At 31.9% G+C, this 18,887-nt stretch overlaps 3 protein-coding genes and 1 long non-coding RNA gene across 4 annotated transcripts; 2 read left to right on the plus strand and 2 right to left on the minus strand.

Annotated features, from left to right (window-relative positions):
- Positions 1-6,506: 6,506 nt before the first annotated feature.
- LOC123889886 (sugar transporter ERD6-like 7) lies at positions 6,507-10,461 on the plus strand. The gene is made up of 18 exons (XM_045939395.1): positions 6,507-6,725; positions 6,835-6,897; positions 7,461-7,550; positions 7,651-7,710; positions 7,808-7,873; positions 7,990-8,055; positions 8,131-8,206; positions 8,331-8,395; positions 8,482-8,574; positions 8,675-8,755; positions 8,870-8,954; positions 9,059-9,102; positions 9,191-9,253; positions 9,344-9,403; positions 9,485-9,538; positions 9,632-9,691; positions 9,830-9,944; positions 10,078-10,461. Exons 1-18 carry the CDS (start codon positions 6,552-6,554, stop codon positions 10,191-10,193), a joined length of 1,431 nt encoding a protein of 476 aa, XP_045795351.1. The 5' UTR covers positions 6,507-6,551; the 3' UTR covers positions 10,194-10,461.
- Positions 10,462-12,038: 1,577 nt separating this feature from the next.
- LOC123890227 (SKP1-like protein 1B) lies at positions 12,039-12,687 on the minus strand. Its single transcript, XM_045939789.1, has one exon. It carries the CDS (start codon positions 12,622-12,624, stop codon positions 12,139-12,141), a length of 486 nt encoding a protein of 161 aa, XP_045795745.1. The 5' UTR covers positions 12,625-12,687; the 3' UTR covers positions 12,039-12,138.
- A 1,787-nt stretch (positions 12,688-14,474) lies between these two features.
- Positions 14,475-15,153, minus strand: LOC123889757 (SKP1-like protein 1A). Its single transcript, XM_045939243.1, has one exon. The coding sequence runs from the start codon at positions 15,145-15,147 to the stop codon at positions 14,671-14,673; it is 477 nt and encodes a 158-aa protein (XP_045795199.1). The 5' UTR covers positions 15,148-15,153; the 3' UTR covers positions 14,475-14,670.
- A 2,358-nt stretch (positions 15,154-17,511) lies between these two features.
- LOC123887981 lies at positions 17,512-18,195 on the plus strand. Its single transcript, XR_006801908.1, has 3 exons — positions 17,512-17,566; positions 17,673-17,810; positions 18,134-18,195. It is a non-coding gene; the product is annotated as an uncharacterized LOC123887981 (long non-coding RNA).
- Positions 18,196-18,887: the final 692 nt, after the last annotated feature.

An 18,887-nucleotide genomic window follows, 5' to 3' on the forward strand; every position in this document is an offset into this window, starting at 1 on the left:
TTTACACGATACACGATGTAATGTAATGTATGTTCTCGAACTTAGCAAAATTTGTTATTGATAAGCATGTTTGATGGATTAAACTACGAATCTATAGAATTGAGAATATGCTATTGGAGGATTTTGCATAATGCAAAGATAATATACGTAGAGTTCTCAAAGTGTATCTTTTAGAGCATTCATAATGGAGCTCCCCAAATTTAAGTATTTAATTGGGTCTCACGTGTACACATCACTTATTTATTATTTTTTTTAATAATAGTACATAATAAGTACTCAGTCCCTCCAACTCAGCACCTCTTAAAAAGTTATAAATCGGTCTCACTAATAACTCTATCTCATCAATAATACTACATCTTTATAAGTAGATCCCACAAAAATATATTAAAATGAGGAGAGATATGGTACTATTTGAGAAGCAGTACATATTATAGATACTCAATAGGTTTTGCTCTAATGGTAGTACCTAATAAGTACCTATATAAGTACCTATATTAGTTCCTAATATATAGGTACTACCATTGGAGATGGTCTTATACATGTTATATGATTGTAGGTCAAGTCTAACGTGAACAAGTGGTTCATGTGGTGTGCACCATGCACAAGTCTCGAATAAAAGCGTTAGTTGGTTCAGTGATGATTGACTCTGAACTTGGTAGGAAAAACCACGGTTCGATTCCCGCAACTGCGATCGAAAGGGGCTGAAATCATTTGATGTTAGAACTGATCCCCGAACCAGATTAAACTGATGGTGAAAGCCCAATATATATATATCTTCTATAACAATAATAAAGGGAAAACATTTTTTTTGGTGTAGCCTTTTTTTAAAAATCCCAAAATACCCTTGAAATTTTTCATTTTAAATATTCAAAAATCAAATCCTATATCTGTTACTATTTCAAAAAAATTATGTTAACGGCTTATATTATCAATGCGACAAACAAATGTTTCACTACGATTTTTGTTTCACATCTATCTTTTCTGTTGATCTTTAACATTGAAAATACGCACAATGGAAGACCATGTCAGTGATGGTGCTTCAATTTCAAGACTCTTTCTCTCACTCTCTCCCTTTCTCTTTGGTTCTTCATCTATTGTTATTTTTTTTTGTTAGTGTTCATCATTTGTGTTGTGCATTAATGTTTGTTCCATTTTTTTCTCATTTGTGTTGTTCATTAATATTGGTTCGAATTTTTTTCTCTTTCTACAAAAGTGTTCAAATGGCTTCAAGCCTTCAACCATGTATATACTCAGTATTTGAAATATTTTATTATTATTTGAAGTTTGAGAATGTTGGTAAAATATATACTCATTCTTTGTTTCAGTTGTTACTACCATGCGATAATCACATTTCATGTTTGGTTGAGTCTTTGTTACATTGCTTCATTTATAATGTTTTTATATTACGACGATTGAATGAACATCTCATGGAGTATCTCAATGAAATGGATTCTACTTTTTGATTGAATCTGCAAGTGTTTTAGAACAACCAAATATTTAATTATAAGTTTTTTTTTTTTTTTTACTCATGGTAGCATGGTAGTTTTGTATTTAGAGTACAATATTTAAGCAGCAATTGAATACAAAGAAAATGAACATATTTTATCTTTTAACCCATTTGAGGTTGGTCGAGTGGTGTTGGCTTGGGCCCTTGGAGTATGCTCCTCTCAAGGTCTCAGGTTCGATTCCCATTGGTGCCAATTTTGGTGGGCTAAGTCCATACAGAGCAAAAAAACTCTGGCTTTAAATGGGGCCCCCGCAAGTGGGTGGTGGGATTGGTCCCCTTAGATTAGTCGGTCCTAAGGCCGGATACCAAGTTTTCAAAAACATATTTTATCTTTTAATTTTTAGGAATTTAGAGCATCAATTATTTATTTTTATCGTCATTTATATATTGGGGTACATATATATTTGGAATGTTTTCACTACAAATTCATGGACGTTAGGGACAACCATCTTTGTTTTTTTTTTTTTTTCAATTGTGCTTACTTCATAGACATTAATATAATGCTATGTTTTTTTTTCATTCAATTGATTTCATTTCTACTTTTCTATTTAATTTTTTACATCTTATTTCAGACCTAATTTCAAAATCATTGCAAAAGATAAAAGTAAATGTCAGAGAGAAAAGAAAGATGGGAAATCATATTGACATTTTTTGAAAAGCATAAAAGGTTTGTCATGCATCAGGAGCTTCACACCTACAACGAGTATATGCTATAACATTGAAGGAAAAATCACAAGCAAAAGGTATTTTTCTACTCTTTCTATTTTTCCAGTAATTATATCTTAACTTTTCCAAAAATTGTAATTTTTCCAAAAGATAAAAACCTCATTTTTCAATTTTGATGATTGATGTCATTGTATCTTAGCATTAATTGTCTCTTTTGTACTTCCATTTTTTAACGAAACTTATTGTACGCTTTACAATCTCATTTTTCTTTTTGGCATCTGTTCAAGGTTGACGAGGAGAGAAGACACTTCACACCATCAACAACAAAAAAATAGATATAGAAAAGAAGGGGAAAGAGTGGGAGAAGACTATAGCAAGGAAAAAAGTATGAAAACAGAAGGTCATCCTTACGAAAGGCACACAAAATGATTAAAGAAGAAGTAGAAGATTAGAGAGAAGTTTGATTATTGTTTTAAGTCAAAAATCTATTTTTTATCTTCACAAAGACATCTATGATCATGAAATCAACAATTAACAAACATATAGTTTGTCTTATTTTTAACTATGGATGTATATCTCTCTCTATAAATACTTATCTTGACCGGAACATTGATAGTTATGAAAATGGATTGTCATTTTATGTTCAAAGTTTTTTTTTCTATTGACAACCATCATGAACTTTCATTCTTATGTTCTACACATCGAATGGAGTCTTTTTGAAAATACTTTTCAAATATAAGATCACATTTTTTCAAATATAAGATCACATATTAACATATATTGGTAACAAGTTGTTTCTTTACCTATTATGTCAATCAATTCACAAAAAATACAACTTTTATTTAAATGAAAACTAAAAGTACGCAAAAATTGAATTGAATAAAAATTAAATTCTTAGTAAAATATTTACGGTTTATATATGATAGAAAAATAAAAAATGCGAACCACACAAACGGGCACAGAACTTGCCCGTTTGACCGCTAGATGCCAAAAGAAGCGGACACGTTCCGTGCCCGTTTGTGTGATCCACTTTTTCTATTGCGCTAACATGTACTTTAATTTTATTTCTTATTATTTTTTTCAATCCAGCGGCCGTCTGTGTGTTCCGTTTTTTCTATTCTGCTAAGTTGGATAAAAATATTATATTATAGATTTTTCATATATATATATATATATATATATATATATATATAAATATATAAATAGTTGGTTTTTGAAAAACAACAAATTAAGTCACATTAAAAATGAAAGACATTGTCAAACACTCTGTTCCATGATTTTGTTTTTTAAGTCTTTTTTTATTTTTTATTTATGGTGCTGGATTTTTTTGACAATAACAAAATGATATTCATTCATTCAAATTGATAGATTACATCAAATACAACCACGAAATCAACATTGCTAAAAACATAAAGGATGAATCTGCGAACAAAACTCACAGCATCCGAGTTAATAGCATACAACGGCAAAATGCCTACAACAAATAATATGATAAAGTTAAAGTCACCGAAGTATCCATGTCTCCGGATCTGCAGCGTTGAAGCCCAAATCATTGGTTGAATCTGTAATTGACTGAAGCCGATCTTTTCAATAGAAATCAAATGAACACCGCAACAATACGGGACAACAAAAACGTCGCACAAGACGACGAACAACACAACGCCGCACTCAGACGGTGAAATCACAAAAAAGAAAACACAAAAGAAAAACTTGATCAATGTGAATATCACTTATTTAAATAAAAAGAAAAGGAAAAACAATTATGAGGTGATTTTGGGTCAAAAATTGACCCTAAAACCACTCCTCCTCGGTAGATCAAGAAAAAAAAAAACTAGGTTAAGGTGGAGGTGGCGGCTATGAAGAAAAGGAGAAGAAAGATGAGTGCAAGTTTTTTTTTGGATTTTTTTTGTCTTATTTTTACTACAATGTGTGTATTTTTCAAGTTTTTTTTTTTGTTTTCACATATAATAGTCAAATATATACACGTTAGTGCAATAATAAAATAAAAAGAGCGGACAAACGGGCACGTGCACGCTAGTATATAAAATAAAAGCAAATGAGGAAATACCAATACCCCACCGATCTAACTCACATTCCATCACCACAATAAAAAATCAAGTCCGTTCAAACAATAAACCTCGTGTTATCAACCACACAAAAAATGGAAGCCCCTAATCCAAACAAGAGTTGTTGCGCCACAAACTCATCATAACTCAATAAATTGAAGAAGAAACACACTGAACAAATATAAACTCTGCATACCATATATAACATGATGAATTTATTTACATAAAAGAGAGAAAAGAATGAAAATTATTTTGTTTTATTTTTGACAAAGAGAAAGAACATTATTTTTAGTATTAAGATATTATTTAGACGAGACATCGAAAAATTGAGAGTATTTATCCAATACCAATAAGAATAAATAAATCAAATGTATAAATTGTAAATAAATCAAATGTATAGATTGCATGTGTTATAAACAAATTAACTTTTACATTACATATTAAATTTTATATGCGACTAATTTTTATTAGTTGTTGGATTTATTTAAAAAAAAAAAATTTAATATTTTGCATTCTATTGAAGTCCTAGTTTAATTTGTTCTATCTCTTCTCTCTTTTTCTCCCTATAAACTCATATTGTTAACATTGTAAATACCAACAGGACAGTTGGTATCACAACACTTCGTAAAAAAAAAAATACTCTATTTAATTCTTACATCTAATAAAGAGATAAATTATATTTTAGATTTATTAAATAATTAATGTATCGCGGTAACACCTGATGGTTAGTCCTTTTAAAGGTTACCTATTTGGTTTAAGATCCTGATTACGACGGTTTAGAAAAAGAAGAGTTTATTGTAAATGATTTGACAAAGAATTTGGTTAAAGAATAGAAAATTTAGTACTACTCATCATCAGCACAAATAATATGAAATATAGACAAGTACTATACGGATCTAGAAATCAATCACACGGAGGGTCGGATTTCCTTTTTTAATAATAAATAATAGAGTTAAATATATTTTTTTTTCCTTATAAAATAACGAGTTTTTATGTTCAGTCTATTAAATTTTAACTGAAAATATCCTCTAAAATCTTGTAGTTTGGTAAGAATAGTCCCTATTTTCAAATATTTTTACCACAAATTGATACTTTTAGTCCTCAAAATAATTGCTATAAAATACAAATATGGACTAAAAGTAAATTTGTTGAAGGACAAAACTTAAAAACTCTTAATTTTATAAAGACAAAAAATATATTTAACTCAAAATTATAAGATAAAATCACAATAATTTATTTAGAAGCACCTAAAACAAGAGTGAATAAATTAAAAAATGTCATTAGCAACTCATATATATTAAAAATTATACATATTAAACATATTTACGGGGGAGGGCGGTTAGAGCCCCTGCTTCCTCCCCCGCCCCCCGGGTCTGTCCCTGCCTACATTGGTGTACAAAACAAACATAAGATTCTTCTGGACACATTTATTTAAATTAAAATGCTAAATAGTGTTTTCTGAAAATTAGTTAAGGAAATCAAATACTACTATATTAGTATTATCTTGGAATGAAAAATGTTGTTTTCAACTAAAATTTGTCCTTTTTGGTTCATAATTAGTGCACTGGGGCATTGGTTAGCACGACTCTTATTTAAATATGTACTGCTACACTTGTTGAGTGGATAATTGTGATAGGTTCATAAATATTGTTTATAAATTTTTGTATATTAAAAACTATTTGCGGATCTATTAGAATTATCCACCTCAGTAATGTGCCAATACATGTCCAAATAAGATGTCTACGAGAGAGTTGTGTATAAATCCACATTGTAAATATTGTTCTTCTGGGGACCGACTTGGGCAGGGGCTTGGGCCCCCCTCCCTCTTGTTCATTGTCTTACAATACTAATAATATATGTGTAGTCATATTGAATAAATAACGTTTAAGGTCATGCTAAATAGTATTTTTAGGGCAATGATTAAGGAAATACAAATGGAATGCACTACTTTTAAAATTATACTATCAATTTTTTGAAGAAATTTTTTTTTGTTAGACTTCACTTAATCATCTTTCTACTGAATTCAGACTTTACTTATTTAACATTTAATATTACATTTTTCGGCCCCTATCTCATCAATTTCTGGATCCGTCCCTTGTTCTTCCCATTGATCATGTCATCTACTTCAGTCTAACGGGTAAGATCCACCCAGCTGGTTTTCCTATAGTAATAAATTATTTTCCTTTTATACCAATAACAACATTCATTGCAATTTTTTTTTATATAGACATAGTCACTATCATATCATTGCCATTAGTACTACTACTACCTATAGGAAGTAAAATTATACACACACTCACACACAGGTTGAAATGAAGATGGAAATCAAAGAGGATGATGTTGAAGGTGGTGGTAAGCAGATCAAAGGAGGAATAAGAGAACCATTGATACATGCAAGCAAAGAACAACATCATCATGATCATCCATGGATGGTTTACTTCACCACATTCATTGCTGTTTGTGGTTCTTATGAATTTGGTGCTTGTGTAAGCTCTTTTCTAGATTCTTGCTTGCTTGGTACTTTAATTGACTAAGAGTTTTATGAAAAATGTTTTTCCTTATGGAATCTATTTTATTATTATTTTGTTTATCCAGGTTGGATATTCATCTCCAACTCAAGAAGCTATCAGGAAGGATCTTAATCTGTCTTTGGCAGAGGTAAGCCAGTAGCTATTCAAAATTTAATTAATTGCATAACCCTTTGGACTAATGAAAACGCGGGGAGTAAATAAACCATCAATTTGATCTCTGTAAACTATCACCCTCTCTCCGGTTTGATTCCTGCACTATAGAAATATGTTTTTGGTTTACAATGGAGCTGAGATCGAACCCAAGACCTCATACGTACTACTCAAATCCCTGCACTATAGAAATATAATAAGTAGCCCGTAAACAATTTTTAATTCATCAAGATAGTTCCCTAGTCATCATTCGTTCTGCTATTCCTAGTCTTTTAGTAAGAAATTTGCAGCAAGAAATTAATACAATGTTCTTAAAGTATAAAGCTTGACCTATCAAAACTAAAATGCATGCTATGTTAGTGATGTAAAAGAACTTGCACAAACATTGACAGCACAATTTTAGTGGCAAAATCATGATTATCATGTACTCAACATGTTTGTATAACTTTTAATTTATGGATTTGATTCCATTGCTGTAAAACTAGAACTGCATTTGGTGTAATTTTCTCTTGTTTTTGCTGATTGAATGTATGCGCGCAGTACTCTTTGTTTGGCTCCATCTTGACTTTCGGTGCAATGATTGGCGCAATAACAAGTGGAACTATTGGTGATTTCGTTGGACGAAAGGGGGTAATTTCAGTAAAATTATGTTGTGTTTTTTGGGATTAACTTCCAAATTGTTAATTATTTTCAAGGTAAATAAAAAGTTGGTTTTGCAATATATATGCAGGCAATGAGAGTGTCGAGCGCTTTCTGTATTGCAGGGTGGCTTGTTATTTACTTTTCTCAGGTTCTTACTACAAACCTTATGTGATTTATTTTGTCATAAGTCATAACTATTCTCCAAGGATTAACTGAATTTTTTTCTTATTCTCTTATATATTTAGGGTCCTGTGCCTTTGGATATTGGGAGACTAGCAACAGGATATGGAATGGGAGTTTATTCATATGTGGTTGGTTTTAGTTCTACTTTTTCAATGAAATTATGCTCAAAAATCCATTTTAAGACACTTGCATATGTTTAAGTTATTAAAGTGTAACAGTATATTTGATGTATTATATATATAAGGTTCCTGTATTCGTAGCAGAAATTGCGCCAAAAGAACTCCGAGGAACCTTGACTACCTTAAATCAGGTATATTTTTGCTACACACTGTAACTTCATATGAGATCTCGATAATAAGTTAACAACCTTGACTGTCTTTTGTAGTTTATGATTGTTATTGGGGGGTCTATGTCATTCATAATTGGAACAGTACTTTCATGGAGGGCTTTATCTATAATCGGTCAGTTTTCTTCGCAATTTGAATATAATTCCACTAAGAAGAAGACTACATGAAGAACATCAAGTTTATAACATTATAAATTAATTGAAACTTTTGAGTATTAGATAAGTGTTTGCAATTGCAGGTCTTATTCCCACTGCTGTGTTGCTTTTGGGTTTGTTCTTAATTCCAGAATCTCCTAGATGGCTGGTAAGTAATAAATTTAGAGTAATATATGAAGTGATTAGCACAATTTCAAGAGTTCCAAGTACCGATCGACCAAATAATCACTGCAGGCAAAGAGAGGATGTGCGAAAGATTTTGTGGCAGCATTGCAAATACTTCGCGGTAAAGATGCTGATATATCTCAAGAAACAGAAGAAATTCAGGTTACTATATTTCTGTGACTTTGCCTTCATGCACAATATTAAAAAGAGAATTCCAAAAACAATGCAATTTTAAGCTGGTGTATCTGTCACCGCAACACAGGATTATATAACTAGTTTAGAACAGCTCGCAAAACCAAAGATGCTGGATTTGTTTCAAAAAAGATATTTACGCTCACTCACGGTAGGTAACTATAATTCCACTTTTGATGTCAATTCATTTTCTTTAAGAATGTGTGTGGAAAATGACAGGTTATATTCCACCTTCTCATGTTAATATTGATCTATTCATGATCAGATTGGTGTAGGTCTTATGGTTTGCCAGCAACTTGGTGGAATCAATGGAGTTTGCTTTTATACTAGGAGTATTTTTGATCTAGCAGGTACTTAATTTTGTAACTGTAACTCTTCATTCCAAGAATGAATAAGATTCATGAAGAACTCTTATTTTTATTCTGTTATGGCGTATTTGTGTATTTTGTCGTAGGATTTCCTTCCACGACGGGGAGTATAATTTATGCTATCATTCAGGTTCTTATTTTTAACTTAACCAATAGTCCTTGGAAAATCTGATTTTGTTTCCCTCAAACCAACTCAATCATGTTTTTTAATTTCGCAGATTGTAATCACGGGTGTTGGAGCAGCTCTCATAGATAAAGTAGGCAGGAAGCCGCTACTATTGGTAAATTCAAAACAGAAAACAACTTATCATCAAACTTTCATTTGCTTATCCTCTTCATGTATCATATTGTTATTTCTTTGTTTCAATTAGGCATCTGGATCAGGATTGGTTGCAGGATGTATATTTACCGCAGCTGCATTCTATCTTAAGGTACATTCGAACTAAAAACATTATAGCTTCAAGTTTTTAATCCGGATATTTATGTAAAAGTGACTTCCTTGAGTGTAACAGGTTCATGATGTCGGTGTGGGAGCAGTTCCAGCACTTGCCCTTACCGGCATACTGGTATGGCTCTCTTTCTCTACCGATGCTGTTTTTTATGTATCACAAAACATGTACTTATTCTCCACGCGACATTTACGTCTTCCACGATATTAGGTCTATGTAGGATCTTTTTCAATAGGAATGGGAGCAATTCCATGGGTCGTGATGTCTGAGGTACACCTCGATCCCTTCTTTTCTTTTTCTTTGATTTGGGGACAAGCTATGTATGCTTGTTACTTTGCTAAAATAAACTTCAAATTGGCGATTAAAAACATGGCACAAATTTTTCTCAAATGTAACCTCGTGTTGCAGATATTTCCTGTAAATATTAAAGGGCAGGCAGGAAGCATAGCGACGTTAGTGAACTGGTTTGGCGCATGGTTATGCTCCTATACTTTCAACTTTCTCATGGGTTGGAGCTCCTATGGTAAATACATTATTTCTCATATTTATTTCATTTAAAGGAGTAATGATCTGATTTATTATATGATAACAATTCTCTCATTTTTGTTCAAGAAACCTATAGAACATAGAACTTTACTTGTATTTATGATTTTCAGGTACATTTGTTCTTTATGCTGCAATCAACGCGCTAGCTATATTATTTATAGTTTTAGTAGTGCCAGAAACCAAAGGTAAGAGCCTTGAACAATTACAGGCAGCCATTAACGCGTAGGAGGTTTGCGATTTGCGGTGTTTTGGTGAAACAACAAAGGATGCAAGTTGATGAATCACTAGCAGTATTTTTTGTAGTTTTGAGAGGAAATACAACTTTTAATCAAACATTACATCCAAGAATTACTTATAGGGGACTAGAAAACATGGCAAGTTGTTGAGAAGTTACCTTAACCCTTTTAAAGGGTTTGCAGAGGCTACCATATAATTAATTAATTCGGAAAGTACCAAACTGTTGTTAAGTAATAAAAATTCGTATTTACTGGTATTGTTCTTATGTTTAACTAAACAAATAAATTAATTTAGGATCAATAAATAACATGCGGGGTTTGAGACTTTTGCAATAAAATTGAAACCAGAACTTTTTAAGAAAAAAAGAGCCACTGGGAATTATTTAGAATCTCTCTTTATCCTTATATGTTACAGCCTTACAGGTATTCTACGGTTTAGCCATCAACAATGAAAAGATTATTCTATAAGTTGGCCTAATTTTTTTTCTTCTTTTTCTTTTTCCGAAGTTGTTATAACTTTTTTCTTTTTAACATAAGTTGTTGTTATATGTTAGATTGAATTACTATTTTTAATACGTATTTTTTATGGTGATTTATGTTCCTACTTTTTTTTATAAGAAAATGAATTAAACTAAAACGAGATAAACTAATCCCTCTTACATCATCTTCTTTCAAAGCAAAAGGAGAAACATCAAAAAAATTGCAATTAAAATCTAAAGAAGAGTGCTTTTTCAAAAAAAAAATCTAAAGAAGAGTGTTCAAGATTTGCTAACCGGGATTAGTCTCCCTATACACATGATATACTGAAGTTCTCCATCCAGGGCGGTGGAAAAGAAAGATTACCTCTTGGAGAAAAGGTTGGTGAAGGCATTTGGAGTTGAGCCTGAATTGATCATATTAACCACCATATTAACCACGACTAGAGAATCCATTTTAAAAACCGACGTCTCTGATATTCAACTGACTTGTCATATCTATTCCAATACGAAGGGTCCATAGTTCCGCCCACACAACAGAGCATTATCCAAGTCTATTATAGAAGCCACAAATGAATTTGCCATGCGAATCTCTGATCAGGCCTCCACATGTAGAAATTCATGTAGACTTTTATGTGACCCATCAATATTAACCTTATAATGATCTTATGGTGGAGGTATCCGAAACATCAATACTGCTCCCCGATTAATGGGGTTGAGTCGCCTCATTAGTATTGGAGGTTGATATAATGAAATTAACTTGGTTAGTTACCAATCAATGACTTCCTATTAAACACCAAACTGTTTCTATCTTTCCAAAGCTCATAAACAACAACTCCAAAGAAAGTTTGTTGTTATCACGAGTAATACCAATACTAGGAGTTGCGATGTTCCAATTGAGTAGTGCCAATTTATGGTGATATGAAACCACTTAATGTCAGAACTGATCTTCGGACTGATTAAAGTGGTGGTGAAAGAATATATTATTCCTATAAATCTTTTGTTTAGGTTCAGTCATATAAATTAAGAATATATTATTTTTAATTTTTGATGTCATAAGTAACTCAATATAACCGTGTCATTCGACCTAATAAACTAACAATAAGGATTAAACATAATAATTTTTAAATTTACACCAAATAACAAAACTTGCAAGGTTCATATATATTATATTGTTGATCTTTTGTGAACAAAACATAACTAAAGAAAACACATTCAAAAACAATTTCAACTTAAGTGAAAACCATGAACATGCCATCAAAGTAACGAATTCAAATAAATAGCATGAAAAACTAAAATATTTAAACTCATCTGTAAATATCATGAAGAAATAACATGAAGAACTAACAATGTCGCACCAATCCAAAATTAGAAAATCACTTAAAAATAGAAAGGAAAAAAAAAAAAAACTAGGTGAAAATATTCATGGCAATATTTCACTTTAGATTTAACAGTAGTATCATTCAAATGCCCATACATTTTCCCTTCTAAGTTGTGCCTCTTCCTCCGGAAGGAAATCATTCTTAATGTCAAACATCTCACGAATTTCCTCAGTCGACTTCCCTCTTAACATATCCGCAACAGTCGAGCATGAAAGATCAGACAAGTTTTTGATATCCAAGTAATTTGAAGCACGAATCAGCTCAAAAACCGTAAACTTATCAACATTGATGAATTCACTGTCCCAAACCATAAGATTATTCTCAGCATTATGTTTTTCATCGGAACTCGCGGTGGCTGCCTCAACATGCTTCTTACAGTATTCAATAACTTTTGCCAAAATCTTGCTGTTGACTTCTGGAATAGGGATTTCCTTGTCGTCAGCACGATCATCGAGCACGTGCTTAATTGTTTGTGATTCCCGTGCAACTGCTTCATCGACCTCAAAGGATTGGCCGTCGGAACTCTTGAGAGTGATCTTCTTGTTGGTTGAACTTGAAGACATGATGATGAGATTTTAGGAAAGGTGTGTGAAATCGGTAACCCTAATTATTTTTTCTTGATTAGAAATTTGTGAGCGTCAAACTTTCACTATTGTTTCACTTATTTATATAGGCTTTTGTAATGCGTGTGTTTAACAAGATATTCGGAGATTTCCTTCGGTTAAAAAAATATAGTAAAGATATTTTTAATTTTAAAAGATAATCTTAGATTTGATATTTAAATTGTAGAACAAAACAAACTCACTTCAGTAAAAAAAAAAAAAAAACAGACTCAACAAAAAATATTGTTGAGGAAACTTCGCTGCATAGAATTTCGATTTATTTTGCTTCCAAAAAAAAAAAAAATCGATTTATTTAAGATATGCTTCAAATTTCAAAATTGGGTTATGAGATTTTATATATATATATATATATATATATATATATATATATATATATATATATATATATATATATATATATATATATATATTTCTTTTTACCGAATATTAAAAATTTAAAATATTTGAATGGATATGCATTGATATTTTTGTAAAGTACTACCAGTAGTTTCATCGGAGTATTATATTTTATTTTAATTAGATTCTCCAGACATCCTTCACACAATATATATATATCCATCCAGATATATTTTTGGATTTTAGAATAACAAAGTGGTATATGAGCTTGGATTAACTTATTTTTAAGCTTATATAAACAACTTATGTAAATAAATAAATTTTTATATATTATTATAAGTTAGGTACGTAGTTTACAAAAATACAGTTTTTGTTAGTAGGTACTTATAGGTTAACATAAAAAATTTATTTTTATTTTATTTTTTTATTATGCCAAATTTCGAACCAAGTACATCTAGATTGCAAAGTGACTCCTCAATCAAGGGGCTACCGGAAAAACAAGCTACGTTAAAATTTATTTATTCACATATAAACTATTTTTCATATAAACTATTTTTCATAAGTTCAAAAATAAATTTAGATAGAGATGATATAGTGATCTGTCCATCCATGTACAATTCCAGGGGCAATACATATGATGGTCCACATCCAAGTACTCAAACAATGTAACCGGTTGCAAATGCTGCTCATAAGTCATAAGGAAACTTTGATGTGAAATTAGTGTACGAAGTATATGATCTTTAATTGAGATTGTGACAAAATAAACCTTTTTTTTTTTTATTAATGAAATAAATACGAAGTTTATATTGTCGATGACTAATTTAATAAGGTCAAAATCCCATACCACTTCAATTAATTTATCGTTAGTGTGATACATTACCCGTTCTTTTGCAAACAAATTAAATTATTAATTCATTAAAATTGATAATTGGTAGAATTTATTAGAGAACAAAACAAAATTAACTAAATTGAAAACTGTTCTGGGTCGAGCATAGATGCTCGAGCACCAAAGGATGACGAACATATATATCCCGAGCTAGCCTATCGCGAGGTCCTCACGAGCCTTGCTCGATTCACCAACGGTCTGATACTCCCACGTATCGTAACGGTCGTAAACCGAAATGATGAGCATTTACTGCACATCAAGGCCTCGTGGCCATTTTCCGGCAGCCACTTGATGGCCATTAATGCCATCAAGGGTCTTGGGCCCAGCGCTGGGGGCTATATATACGCAACTCTTTGTCATTTGTAAGGTACACGTTATTTTAGCACAGAAAACCTACACTTCACCTCACAGACTTGAGCGTCGAAGTGTGTGCTCGCAGGTACACAACCCCTCCATTTCAACAGGGGGCTTCATCAACACTAACGCCGGCGTGGTCGCGGCTTCTGATCAGGTATCAAAAACCATAAATATGCAAACAAAATCCTATTAATATTAGGAAAAGATAAAATATCTAAATATCATTGATTGAACATGTAATAAATCAAACTTATCCATTGTCTACATCTAACATCGCAACAAAAAATCAAACAATGTCGCATTAAGACGCTGCCAAACAGGGACTACAAAATCACTTAAAAACACAGTTAAATCTATGTGAAAACATTCACATTATAAACATTAATTTGAAGATTCTAACAACAATATCACTGAAATGCCCATTCATTTTCCTTACGAATTTCCTCTTGTTCCTCAGCACTGAAATCATTCTTAATGTTAAACGTCTGACGAATTTCCTCTGCTGTCTTCCCTTTCATAATCTCTGCTATAGTATTGCAAGTAAGAATCAACAAATTCTTGATATTCAAGAAATTCGCAGCAATAACGAGTTCAAAAAGCGAAGCCGAATCAATCTTCACGAATTCAGCGTCCCAAGCATTAAGATCATCCTCAGAAGGTTTTTTATCGGAACTCGCTGCTTCCGCTTCGACATGCTTCTTGCAGTATTCAATTATCATCGCTAAGATCTTGCTGCTGACGTTTGGAATAGGGATCGTGTTGTTGGCACAACCGTCTTCGATCAAGTACTTGATTGTTTCTGATTGCAATGCCACTGCTTCATCGACTTCGAAGGTTTCGCCGTCGTGACTCTTGAGAGTGAATTTCATGGTTGAAGAAGACATGGTATTGGTGATGATGATTGGGTATGGATGATGAGATTTTAGGAAAAGTGAGAAATCGGTAACCCTAACTTTTTTCTTGATTAGAAATTAGAGAAGTGTGAACTGTTATGAAACTTTTAATCGTTTTTCTCTTATTTATAATGCTATTTTGTGTATACGTATCTACTAAAAAGATATACTTTAGATATTCTCTGAGAAAAAATCTTTTAGATTTTTATTTTAAAAAATAATCTTAGATTTAATATTTAAATTGTAGGGTAAAGTAAAACATGCTCACCAAAATTAAGGGCCCGATTGGTTCGAGGTAGATGGAAGGGATGAGAGGGGGGCGAGCGGGGTAATCTTGACGAAATAAAATTTATTTTTATTAAATCTTTTTTTTTTTTAAAAAACATTTTTTATTCTTAAAAAAAAAATTAAAAACAAAAACAAAAAATCTCAATTATTACAGAGATTTGATTGGTTAAAAAAACGTTTTAAATTGGCAAAACGAATATTTTAAATTCATAGAACATTTTAAATTGTGAGGGAACATTTTAAAAAAATTTATTTTTAAATTTTGTTTATTTTTCCAAGAATAAAAAACATTTTTTTTTGGAAAAATAATTTAATAAAAAGAAATCTTTTTTTGTCAAGATGACCTCCCTCCCCTCCCCTCTATCTGCCTCGAACCAATCGGGCCCTAAGGGTTTACTTATTTTTTTACTATATCTGGCCCGTTGAATCTCCAAATTAATTTTAATCTACATCCAGTTCATTGGACCTCCAAATTAATTTTAATTTTAAAAATAGTAAAATATGAGGATCATAATTCCAATTGGAATGAACCGCGTCTCTACATTTATTTAATATGGACGTGAATTTAATCTAGTTAGCATAGTTATTGTTAACGGCTGTTCGATCAAAAGTGAACTGTAGAGATTAAAATTGTGAAAAAGTAGTTAAATAAAATCATATTAATCAGAGTCATGCATTACATCTATGATCAAGATTATCTAATGCGTGGAAGCAGCAAGATAATCTGGGTCCGTTTAGTATAATTTGAATAAAAGACAAAATAAATCGTAGCTAAAATTTCTGGCAATTTTAATTAAGTAATGGGCCTTACCTTTGGCGGCCCCATAACAACAACGCCATTACTTGAGTCTTGAGCAACGGTTCACACAAACCCTTGTAATTTTATTTTGAGGGTTTTGGAATGATTTTGCATGTTGGTGATCGTAAGTAGTATTGATTACTATATATTGAAGCATGATAACGGTGATAAATCCTTGGACTGGAATCGGTTGTTGTTTGAGTGCAATTGCTCTATACTGTCTTAAAACAACCATTGACAAGTAAAGTAATTTGCTGTCGTTTTTTCTTCCCTGAAAATAAGGTCTTGTTCTAAGCTAATGTTCATATGACTGTTACATTAATCTACTTATGTCTTTTCAAGAAAAAGATAAAAACACATTGTACATAAACCATGTATCTTCCGTGTGCAACTGCAAAGACTAACTTGTGATAATTTTATTGGTGGGCAGGAATGTGGACATTCTTAAATCTGTGACTCGCGTCAAGCAACTGAAGGAACTAGGTATGTATTTTTCATAAACTCAAAGTAGCATAGTTATGGTAAGGTTTTGTTCTTGTTGAATTTGTGAGGCTATATATGCTTATGCTTGCTTAGTATGAAAGTTATAGTTAGTTTTTTTGACGGCAGTGGTAAACAGTGATGAACGAAGGTGATGATCACGCGAGAGATAAACACCATGTGTGCAAAATATTTTGACGGTTTTATCTGAATTTTTTTTTTTTAAGAAAGTAGTACACAAGTTGTGGGTTTGAAGGTCAAGCATGTCCAATTACATGTTCGTGTCTTTTATGTGCGAAAAAGTCTTCGTACCATATAGCAATGCTCTTTAGAAAATGCTTTCTCAAAGTAAATAGGGCCTTAAGATGCAAAACTTGTCCAATTTTATGATGCATAGGATCAAAACTATCAAATATGCATTCAACTTTTTTATATAAATACATGAACTACTTAACTTTGTACTTGTAGTTAGTCAATTTGTGCTTGATGTGGTGACTAATCATGCTTTGGATAACACTTCACTTTGCAGCTCAACTATTAGATACTCAAAATTCACCGTTGCTCGTTGCAATTTCTGGAAAAGTTGCCGCTGATAGCACAATTATATGAGAATTAAGTGGTTTAGCGAGTGTAATTGTTGAAGATACGGTACATGGATATAGTATTCTTAAAATCATAGGATTCTCCATATTTTGTTTCTATTCTTTACAATTACAATTAGCTCAAATCATTCTACAATCTTTTATATAGGTAGAGCAACATTTTCTTAAACATGAGAAGTGGGATTGGAAAGACCATTCTCCTGTAACGTCGTTCGTGAGTAAAGAAGTTCCTTGGTATCTGGTGTGATTTTTCTTTCTTCCTCTAGTAGATTCTTCTTTCATTTTTTTCTCTTATTTATTTTTTGCTGTTGTTAAATACAATTCCTTCCTTTTTTTTTTCTTGGTAGGAAGATGCAACTGGTTGTGTGGATGTGGTTGGAGCTCAGCAGGCCATAGATTTTATGTTACCTTTTCAAAAGGAAATATTTAAACAATCAAAACCATGGATGATACATAGAATATTCAATTATTTCCGAGGTCTCAAGGTGGGAGTGTAACTCTTTCCTCCTTCCTGAATTTGGATTGTTTGCAGTCATTAATCGCTGCATTCAGCACACCGGTGTTCGTTGAATTGAGATTGAATGGTCAAGATTTTAATACATATTTGCAATTTTTTTTAAAAATAAAAAAACTGGTTTGCCGAGTTTTAAATATAGACTATTTGATCTCGACCCAACATCCACCAATATGTCAACTGCGTGAATGTTGGGGATTGAAGAATGCAAGGTATCCGAATTCATCTTCTCTTCTTCCTGCATTGTCCCCAAAAATATTTCGTAAGCTGAAATAATTGAAACCATGTTTATAGGAGCTTGGTTTTAAGAGAATTGAACGAACACTTCCAATCAACACTTCCTTGACAGTTATTGGTGAAGTAAGTTTCCAAAGAAATTTGTAGTAAACTTGTTTATATTTTTATACAAGGTGTTCCTTATGTTTCAGTATTAAATGGAATTGTTGTATATTAATCATTCATATTTTGTTTGAAATATTTCTAAACTATATGATCAGGTTTCTAAAGATGATGCCGGCACCAGGACCATTTTATGTCTCTCCCAACACAATTGATGATCTTATAATTGCTAATCATGGGGATTTCGTCAGGTTGCTTTAACATTGATAGATTCTTACAATGAGTTTTGGATTGAAGTCCATTTACCGTTTTTAGTGTAACTCACCGTGATATATATCTTTTTAGGTGGTGTAAGTATGCATCGATTGGATTTTCAATATTTGGTTCTTGTATAATAGCTATGCATACTATTCAATACACCTTGACATGGCGACGACAATGTGAAATGCATAAAAGGTATAAGAATCGCGTACTATTGAAAGATGTTGAAATGCACAAGAATGTCACCCAAGTTTAAGTGAAAGTATTTGCATTATGATTCTACGCCAGTTAACATTCCAATACACCAGCCAATTCTAAACAAAGTACACTACAACAAAAAGGGGCCTTTAATAGCACTTGTTTTGACTTTTAATAGCGCTTTAAAACGCTATTACTGATACCGCTATTATAGGTCTGGTACCTATAATAGCACTTTAAAATGCTATCA

This window comes from Trifolium pratense, linkage group LG6, assembly GCF_020283565.1.
Source record: "Trifolium pratense cultivar HEN17-A07 linkage group LG6, ARS_RC_1.1, whole genome shotgun sequence".
Lineage (NCBI taxonomy): Eukaryota > Viridiplantae > Streptophyta > Magnoliopsida > Fabales > Fabaceae > Trifolium > Trifolium pratense.

Excerpts from the sequence above, each read along its gene's own strand:
- LOC123889886 (XM_045939395.1), top strand. The coding sequence starts at position 6,552 with ATGAAGATGGAAATCAAAGAGGATGATGTTGAAGGTGGTGGTAAGCAG. Across the intron at positions 9,539-9,631 it reads TTGCCCTTACCGGCATACTG|GTCTATGTAGGATCTTTTTC; the intron begins GTATGGCTCTCT and ends CCACGATATTAG. Across the intron at positions 9,692-9,829 it reads CATGGGTCGTGATGTCTGAG|ATATTTCCTGTAAATATTAA; the intron begins GTACACCTCGAT and ends CTCGTGTTGCAG.
- LOC123890227 (XM_045939789.1), bottom strand. The coding sequence starts at position 12,624 with ATGTCTTCAAGTTCAACCAACAAGAAGATCACTCTCAAGAGTTCCGAC.
- LOC123889757 (XM_045939243.1), bottom strand. The coding sequence starts at position 15,147 with ATGTCTTCTTCAACCATGAAATTCACTCTCAAGAGTCACGACGGCGAA.